The 10,526-nt window shown below is 31.0% G+C and overlaps 1 protein-coding gene across 1 annotated transcript in view; it reads right to left on the bottom strand.

The window, feature by feature from the left end:
- Positions 1 to 5,392: 5,392 nt before the first annotated feature.
- LOC111640702 (O-acyltransferase like protein-like) overlaps positions 5,393 to 10,526 on the bottom strand; it is a 37,032-nt gene continuing 31,898 nt past the window's right edge. The window contains exons 9-11 of the mRNA XM_023386736.1: positions 7,382 to 7,568; positions 7,154 to 7,296; positions 5,393 to 5,590 (exon numbers count right to left, since the gene is read on the bottom strand). Of these exons, the coding sequence (XP_023242504.1) occupies positions 5,393 to 5,590; positions 7,154 to 7,296; positions 7,382 to 7,568 (528 nt within the window). The remainder of the gene's footprint in view (positions 5,591 to 7,153; positions 7,297 to 7,381; positions 7,569 to 10,526) is intronic.

Genomic DNA, 10,526 nt, shown 5'->3' with positions numbered 1-10,526 from the left:
TACACTTTCAAAAATCTTAGAAGTTCTGTATCAAAATTAAAATTATTATAACTGACTGACAAGTGAAGTTTGTGCTGCAAGAATATGGAAAAAATGTGTTCTTGGGTTTATCTGCAGTTATTTCAAAATTCTTGCATTTTTTTCACTTGTTTCAATTTATGAGAACCCATGGTAAGGAGGTTATTACTAGCTTCATTTACATCTGGCATTGGGACAGTTAGGCTGCTTACCTTCTCACTGGATGGCTTTTTATTGAATTTCTCTTCGGGATCGTAAGCTCTGTCAGAAGTCAGTCTCCTGACACCAGTTAATCAATAACGCGTCTTAACTCTCGATAAGAAATATGATCATTTATACGTTGAAATTAAGATAGGTTTTAGTACGAATGTGGAGAGGTCAGTGCGTTAGTCGAGAGAGAAATCGGCGATCAAAGTAAATCTGAGTCAAGACCAGGTAAACAATTAATTAATTAAAATACTTGCGGTCCGGACCTGAGTTAACTCGGCAAATACAAATAATCGTACGTAACTTCTCGTTGCTCGAAATAATTCAAATAAAGCTTATTTACATTTTATTGGATGTTGTTGATGACCACAGCAAGGTTGGTAATTTAATACCCAATAGAAGTTCATTTTTGGACCATTTTCTTGGTCCCTATCTATAAAGATAGTATATCGAATCGAAAATTTCTGGATGTGTTTGAGTATTTACGGGAACTGATGCATATCTGTCTAGAAACCTGTCTTTCCCTGAGATTTGTATGAGAACATCCTGCGAATAGCTATCAATAGCTGTTCTCAAGGATATTTAGCTCTGTACACCGAAATGCATTGCGTATCACGTGAGCTGTTGCGATTTTTGTTATATGAAAGATAATTCGTTTCTAAATAATATCTAATAAAGGAAACAAAGTTTTATGCTAAAATTTTTTAGAAATGGTTTTTATAATTTGGTGTATTATAAGTTTTTTTTAATTTTATGTGGCACTTAGCGGAAATTTGAGCTCCACTGTTTTTACAGGTGGCTGATTCGTTGATACAATATCAACATAGACAGCAAGTAATTAACTACAGTTTAAAAGATGTAAACTATCAATTTTATCACCTAATAATCTGCACCATCCCAGTGTGAAGTAACTAGAGGTGAGAAGCCTCTAGTTACTTCACACTGGGAGAGGATGGTATTTCACGAAATATTTATGGCCTGGAGGTGGTGACAAAACATTTATTGGTTGAGACAGTTAAAAGACGCATAGAAGAATCAAAGCTTAGATTACTGAAAATTTGGTTACAGTTTGTACAAAACACCTCATTCCTATGTTATATCTATGGAACACTCTTCTTTTGTTTATTGGATGAAACAAACCTTCGATCAAATGCCTGTTGAGCTGTAATTGGTACATTATAGCTAATTAACTCTCCTTCAACGAATAAGCATCGACTCGGGTTTGTAGGGTGAGAATTTTCATGAAAAATGCCATGTCTTCTCGTAGATAGTTGTCAGCTACACACGTATACAAATAATCATAAATCATTATTTTTACCTGAGTTTAGTAAATTTATATGTATATTCATACTGTTTTACATTTATAAACGTTTTTTTCAGAATCATCCAGCTATAAGTCTTACTAAAAAACAAAGTACTTCCGGATTATTGTGGTACTTCTGTAATACATAAAAAATAATACATGTGTAATGGTTCATATAATATGGTAATAATCGCTTATTATATTGCGCTGTTATTATAATAGTATAAATAACATAAACAAAATCAAATATACACCATCTGTGCACAAAAGTGTGTTGACCTAGATTTACAAAATTTAATAAATCCGCGCATTGCAGATATAGGCCATATTTTATCTCTACGTCTATTTAGAAAGCTGCTGTTTTTTTAAGAGAATAGACCTGTCTATGTAACATATAACAGATCGATCGAATGCTTATACAAAAAAGTTTTTGAGTTTTTTTAAAATCTTCGATTTTATAAATTTTTGTTAACATATATGTTATAGTAAACGATCATAAACGGTAATATGTTATTCATATTTTTGTAAAATTATTTACATATAAAAGCATTTTAAAAAAACTTCCAAACACCTTCATATAATTATCAATTCTCAGAACTTATAATAAAAATTTGATAAATAGAAATATGTAATGTACTGTAAGTTTCAAATAATGGGGTTCTCAAACGTTACTGTTCCTAGAATTTCTATCTTTTCGTTTTTAGAATTTCTGTCTCTTTGTTCTTCTTTCAAATGCTTCGAGAAATTCTCAAATTTTCACTTGTCTACTGAAGAGCAAGAAAAGTTCTCCTTTGGTTCTAGTGCGCTCTTAGAAATACTGGCTAAATAAAATTTATCCAGTAATTTTCAAGTAAGTTTATAAGAAATATAATATTTCCGGAGAATAATAATAATTGTTTTATTTCGCGTTAGATAAATATAACGGGTGTTTAGATAATTTTTTTTCCTTTTGCTAGAACAGTTGGAAATTCTGTATTATCTATTATCTGCTTGACTAAATACATTTCGCTATTTTATCAAGTAAATTTATAAGAAATATACTATTTCTAGAGAAGAATAATAATTGTTTTATTTCGCGTTAGATAAATATAACGGGTGTTCAGGTAAATTTTTTGTATTGTAATAACGTCAGATTTGAATTTTGAGTTTAAAGAACTGTCTGATAGTGATTCAGATAGCAATATTAATGTTAGCCAGAATGTGTTGTCAGACAACAGCGACAATGCAGACAGCCCCCCTGCCAGAAACTGGGTCGAATATAATGTGGATAGTCCTCCTTCACCAAAATTTCAATTTTTCAAATTTTTTTTACCTTTTTCGTATTGTATTGCCTATTTTATGTTATACTAGCTGTTACTCGCGGCTTTTACAAGCAAACCCCATTTATATTCAGTATTTTAACAACCATAGTAATTGTTATAACACTTACCGCTGAGAATTATGAGAATTGCCGAGAATCAAACGAACTATTTTCAATTTAATCAATTTTCTGGAACGTTTACAATCGTTCTATAATAGAACCAATATGCAATAACAAATTCGAATTTAAAATGGTTCGAACAGTTTTAATATCGAAATAGATAAAAATATTTATAACAATATCTGAAATGTTATTAATTTAATACACCTAAGTATTCGATGAAAACTAAATCCTCTCCCTCTCCCGCCAGCGGGGGAATTTCGAAAAATCCCTTCTTAGTGTGCATTGCAATGGCATACCCTACTAAAACGCAGATAAAACAAAAAATCGCATTTAAAATAGTACAGTAGAAGCCGTTCTTCCAGTTAATACTTAATCCTCTCTCCTCCCTTCCGGGAGGAATTTCGAAAAATCCCTTCTTAGTGTGCGTTTCCATGACGTACCTTAACTGTCTACCAAATTTCACCTCTTTACGTTAAGCGGTCTGCTCTGGGCGATGATGAATCATTGAGTGAGTTAGTCATTCAGTCTGTCAGTCTGTCAGAACAAGCAATTTTATATATTTAGATTATTGTATTTTTATGATTCAAATTTTGTATTTTTGTAGTTTTATCATTATATCTTTTATATATTATTTTAAAATATCTTTTATATCATTAAATTTATTTTTATTTTATGTTTCATCATGTTTCATTTTTTAACTACTCTACCCACTAATGGCAGCTTCCCAGCAGATAAAAAAAACTATACGGATAAGCCGACATTGCAGGATGGGATGCACCTGTAAAGTTGGCTATCATGATGGAAAAAAACCATTTAAGAATCATCCAAGGCGCAAAGACAAAGACTGTTTAAAACTTTTTGTAATTAAAATAAACTTTTTTTTTTCTTCAATATATAATAACAAAGTACTTTTCCGAGAGTTTTTCCCCCAAAACAAGAAATTTAAAAATAAAAAATACATTTAGAGAATTGTACGATTTATCGATAAAACGAATACGAATGTACCGTAGACCATAACCGATTGTCCCTGCAAGTCAGTTTTTTTCAGAAACACAGCTTCCCTATCATCAAATGCCACGGCACGCTACTGTCATGAACTTATATTCAGGCAAAATTTCATCTTTTTCTTATTTTAATATTAAATCGTCTGAATTTTTACGCTGTATTCTGAATTTGAATTAAGCTTTAAGCGTAAACGAATATCTGTCTGTAAAAATATATGATTTACAAAATTTCGATAAAGTTGAATTGTAAAAAGTTTATTTTACAATTATTTCTGAACTATTAGAAATTTTTATGGTTGTGATGTTTTTAATGCTTTAATTTCGTACAATACTTGAATGCACATCTGTACGATTTATTTAATATGGGTTTCGGCGAATAAAATGGTTTCGAGTGATGGCTAAAAGGGCTTGTGTACACTAGATTCCTCTTTAAATCTTTCGTGCCCGAAATTCATGTTCTGTAGCATTAATAAACCCTGTTTAATTATTTTCGTTTTCAGTTTCTGTACGATTCGTCCTCTCAAACAATTTTATGCTTACTCCTAACAATTATAACGATAACAAGAAGAAATCATGTTAAAATGTCAACAAAATTTTCCATTCAGAAAGTTTACGTTGTAGTTTTTGAAGCCTCAACAGGTCGTTCTTATTGTAGGTATAGCTGAAGCGATGACAAAAAATTCTAATACAATGGAACGAGGGGAATTTCGAAATAACTGCAGAAAAACAATTCTTTTTCATACTCTTACAGCGTAGAAGAATTTTCACTTGTCACAATGGTATAATGTCATTTTAATTTAGATAAAAACACGTCTTTAAAAGTTGTTTATCATTTCTTCTACGTGCGAAATATATAGAAGTGCTATTGTATTTTTATCTAAGAAAGTTGCAGTGACTAATATTTAAAATTAGAATAAACTCTGAATATAACGAGAGTTTCTAAGCACTAGTAATTTCCAGATACACAAATAATTACATATTTTGGTCGATTTTTCCCCAAATTATTAAGAAAAAATAAGTATATAATTATATTCTTACAAGTATAAAAGTATACAAGTAGAAGATTTTCTTTTTAATTTCGTAGTAAAAATCAAATTTTCTACTTGTATACTTTTGAATACAGTATATGCCTGTAATAAACAATGAAATAATAAAATAATATATTTTCGTAAATTCATGCAAATATAAAATATCTAATATACGAAATTACGAAATGTCAAGCGATTTTTCCCCAAATTGTAATTTTACAACATATTGCAAATATTATTACCACTTTAATTATATTTCAATTAAATACAATTATACCTATATTATTGAATACATTTATATATATCGAATAAAGAAATACATTAATCAATATTGTTACAAATCAATTTAATTATATTTGAAATCACAATGTCTTCAAGTGTATTAATCATATTAAAATAATTGATATTATTAGACTTTATTGTTGTCGTCGCTTTGATTTTCACGCAAATTATAAATTCTGCATTCTTCGTTTTTATCCACTTTTTTCTTCTTACAGAAAAAATCAATTATTTTATCAATAAGATAATTCAAAGGTGTTTCCACAAATAAATGCATGAGTAACGACGCTATCAAAGTTAGGCACATCACCATTAGGAACAACATCCACTAACAAAGAAAAGAAATACATTAATTAAAAAAAATAAATTTTGATATTTATTAATTAACAATATCTTTTATTCTTAAATACGTTTTATGATATTATTTATGTTCTGAAAGCTTACATTTAAACCTCGATGTAACGCTTTCCTATATAATGCCAAAAATTACTTCTGTACTTACACTGATCTTTATGTTATGTATTTATATCAGATTACATCAAAGATACGAAAGTCCCCCCATATTTTCCTTATCATGTAAGGACACAGTTGCCTCATCCTTACTTTACCTTATATGTTTGTCATTCAATCCTACTGATGTTTAGATCTAACATTAAGCAGGCAAACACGAACAGTAACAAAAAAGAACTTTATTAGAAAAGGTTAGAACTGTCACAGACATCCTCGGGCAACACCCGGACAAAATCCAACGAACTTTTGCGCCTTTTCTTTTTTCACGTTGCCAGCCACTCTTCTTGGCAAGTGTTGCCAGACAGAGTTCGTGATCTTGGCAAGTGTTGCCAGACAGTGTTCAGGATCTCTGGCGCTGGCGGCCACATATGAAGGGAGTTTAACTTGTAAGTTTTCTGGGCATAGAAACTTTCTAAGTTTTAGTCACTCGTGACAATATATAAAAGCAAAATTTCCACACCACCTGAATAAGTTTTGTGCATATTTCTAATTTTCAAACATTCGTTTTTTTCTCACTTACTTATCAAATACTGTTAAATAAAACACAGAACTGTACAGAAAAAGGGTCTCTAAGAGGAATTAAACCTCTACGGTAACTTAAAAATATTGTAATGTTTACAACTATTTATTTCGCAATATACAAAAAGGCATTTTACTGGAGAAGAATGGTCTCTTATGTAACGAATTCTAAAATCTTTTGAGATATTCCAAACCAGAATTCACTCAAAGTCTCAGAATAATGGACAGCTTTTACTGTTGATTCTCCGTTTAAATACATTAGAGAAATGTTCCCGTATTATTTGAATCAATATCACATCATATCCATAAATATCTATGAGCGTACCATGAATTTCAGTTTTGATAAACCAGGTGTCTGAATGTATCATAATATTTCTGGACACAGGGACCTCGATACATCGAAAAATATAAATTATTCAAGTGATTTTCTGTATATATGTATGTATGTGGGGAGGTCACCATTTTGATTACTTTTTTTGAAGCTTAACAACTCTTGTGCTTTAAGTCGAAATGTCTGAAAGTTTTTACAGGGAGGTTTATTATTACGGGAGTCATCCTATTCAATGTCGGTGGTTAAAGATACCGAGAGTGGGGAAATAAAGAGAGATTGTATGTCCTATCTCGAGTAAAATCCGGTATCATGACAATTTCATCGTTAGTAGCATTTACAACTTTTTATAAAATCCGTTTTTATGTTCAAAATTATGTTTCTTGCCATTTTGTAATAATTAAAAATATCGAATCTTAGTATTAAAACACAATGAGATGACGCCAAATTTGTAGCTTTTAAATGTTTCCGGGAAAGTTAAGCAACTCTTCGCTGAACTTTTATTATTTATTTTTATTTTTAAACTAATCTTACCAGAGTTATTGCTGATGCGTAAAGACCTTTCCGTAAATGACTATAAATATACATTAAAACTAGTATATGAAGCATGTAGATCCAAATAATTAATTTATCCAACATACAAAATATTCGCAAAGAAAAAATTCGATTACAGATACCTGTAATGAAATCATGCTATTAATATAAAATAAGAAATCAATAACTAAATTTTATGTGTAATTGATTCAAAATTCATTTACTTACCACCGTATCCCGTAATGCATGCAACAGAAATCCATGCGGTAACCACAGTAAAAGCAAATGGAGATAACGTGTGATGTAAATACACTATAGTGTCGTTTGGTGACGTTTCTCTTTTATAACCGTGCAATCCAAATATTGCCAGCATTATCAATATAATACTAACGATCCAAAATACCAGAAGGGTTTTCTGTAATATTATTTAAAACTTTTTTTATTCAATCAAATATTACTATTACGATAAAAATAGAGAAATATAAGACTTTTTTATACGGCTACTTAAATATACAGAAAGCAGAGAGAAAGGGAAGTTGGAGATTAAGAGTTTTAAGTATCCTTTGCTTAACTCGAAATTTGATTTACACTCGAAATGAATTGCGGCAATCTCTTTATATATGCACTACAAGTAATAATTCATTCAGCTTTACCAGCTGCCCTTACTAAAAATAGATACCGTATTTCGATTAGTGTGCGACTGTATAACCGGGAGAACGAAAAGAAATAAAGACGTTTTTACTTCTCAGTAAATGCACTTCTATCATATCGACGCCATCGAATTGGAAAAAGTCACGTTAGATAATGACGTCACATATTGGCATTGATCTCTTGAAAGAGAAGAGTGAATTATTGCACTGTACAGAAGTGAAAACAAACTAGTTCGACAAAACGTAGTTTATATAAATCTATGTATATCGACAGTTTCAAAGAATTAAAACAGAAATGGATTCATCAAGAGACGAGAGATATGAGAAACGGTCTTTACTACAATGGCATGTGTGCAGTGTTTAGCGAAAACAGGGTAGTTGCGATAAGTATGTAACGGATAAATTTTTGGATTCGAATACAATGGACTAAGTCATCGATCGAGAATGAATAGCTACTGCTTCGGGGTAAAAACTGTTAAGTGAGTGCATACAAACAGAGAGAAGAAGAAAGAAATTCACTTCTTGCTGAGACGTCTCCTAGCATGAGAAAATGAATTGAAATCCCACAATAGACTGAATCATCGGGTACAGACTCACGAGTGTCAATGACTGTAGACTTGTACCTGGCTAGTGTCCGTTTTACCCGTATCAAATTGGAGCAACCAATGAGGAAAAGAGGTTCATCACATCTGAAGAAAAAAAACACCAAAAGAAAACGATGGCTAGTTCCAACTTAAAAGGGAGAAATAACGGTAGGTTCATTGTTCCTTTGTCTCATACATAAAGTCCGCTGATAATTGGGTTATGCGATCAGGCATTATTATATATTAGCATAAAATAAGTCACATTTCGGATAGCTTAACTGTGACAGAAATTATTGTACTTAACTAAAATGATAAAAAAAGGCCATGAAAGACAAAATTGATATTTTAGAAAATAGAATTGTTTCGAAAGATAACAAAATTTTGCATCTAAAATCAATCATTAGTGAATCACAAGAGAAAATAACAAAATGTGGAAAAAATATACATAGAAACATCGAAAACTCGAAAATGGAACGAAAACCTTTATCTAATGTTCTGTTGGATGAAAAGATGTCGGAAATTTTCGTCTGTTTCACCTATTAACAGGAAGAATAATTTAATAAACCAAATTAGGGAAGAATTCGAAACTAAATGCAATGAACTTGAGAATTCGTTTGCAAATGGAAAGTCTGCTGACTCAAATCCTTTAATCAGTCTTATACTTCCGAAAGGTCCTACCATTCCACAAAAGGTAATATATTGGCCAGCTTTTGATCAACAAAATATAAATATTTGGCTGGAAAAGATGCAAGGAATAGAATGTTCAGAATTAGACGACAAGATATTTATTACCACACTAAAGCTACAATCAGATATAGATTTAGTAAAAAAAATTAGGCTTGAAACAAATGATATAGATTTATATAGACTGGGTTGGGTTGAAGGCGCAAATAAAAAGATGGTATGAAACAGATTCCACTGTAAAAAAGACAATTAAAATTAAGGATAATGTTCAAGGGAAATTAGAATCAGCCTTCTCTATGTTTCAGAAAGATCAGAATTAATTAATTCTTAAAATCTTCAATATTCACAAATAAAATCAAAATATTAAACAATGGTCTGCAAGAGAATGAAAGAACGTATATTGCAAATAAAAGATTTCATACCTTAGATGATTATACCAACGCCANTTCTAATGTGGCTTTATGTTGCCGATCTTACCCCGCTAGTCATGATTTCGAAACATTAAGTACAACCCTGAGAACAGAATGCCAAGCCACGATCTGGCCACGTGAATAAGTTGAAGTTACATCCTTCTAACAGGAAAAGTAACTTTCGTTATCATGGAATTATAACAAAACCTGCCAATTCAATATAAATGGAAAAAAAATATTATATGGAATTGAACGAAAATGAAAATTTGCTTGATAATTCAACTACTCTTGTTGGAGAACAATAAAAACACTACATTCAACAAGCCACCAATAAAACTCAACTGCCTAACCTATAACCAAAGTCTCCTTTTAATTTGTTTTTAAAAAAAAAGCGCTTGACAAACTTGCCCCGCAAGCCGAAGTTGCCCCGGTCTCCCCTACATAAAAACATCGAAAACTCGAAAATGGAACAAAATTTATGTTTCAAATTTTGAAACATAAATTTGAAATAATTTTTCCCATTAAAGAATTGTCGCTGTCGCGAAACACTGTTATGGATAGAAGAAAAGCGATAAGTAGAAATTTAAAAGAGTTACTTAAAGAAAATATTAATAAATTCAGGTTCCTATTTTTGAAATTCGACGAATCAACGGATGTCTCTGATATCGCACAGCTATGTGTATTTATTCGAATGGGATTCCAAGATATCTCTGTTACAGAAGAATTGTTAACTATTTTACCTATGAAGGAACAAACGAGAGGTCAAGATATAAGCCTATATATAATTTATTCAAATGTTTTATAAATATAACAGAATTTTCAATACAGAAACTGGTGTCTATAACGACTGATAGAGAGCCTGCTATAATTGGGAAGCATAATAGGCTTATAACTCTTTGTAAAAATAGTGATGATATTCAAAGTTTTATTAACTACCATTGTATTATCCACCAGCAGTATTTGTGTCCAAAGAAATCAAATTCAGACGATGTGATGAATGTAACATTCAAAATAGTTAATTATAGTCGTGGAAGCAGTTCGCAAA

This window comes from Centruroides sculpturatus, unplaced genomic scaffold (genome assembly GCF_000671375.1).
Source record: "Centruroides sculpturatus isolate CEXI.00-Female unplaced genomic scaffold, Cexi_2.0 scaffold1013, whole genome shotgun sequence".
In the NCBI taxonomy this organism is placed as follows: Eukaryota; Metazoa; Arthropoda; class Arachnida; order Scorpiones; family Buthidae; genus Centruroides; species Centruroides sculpturatus.
This window is presented reverse-complemented; position numbering and strand designations above follow the sequence as displayed.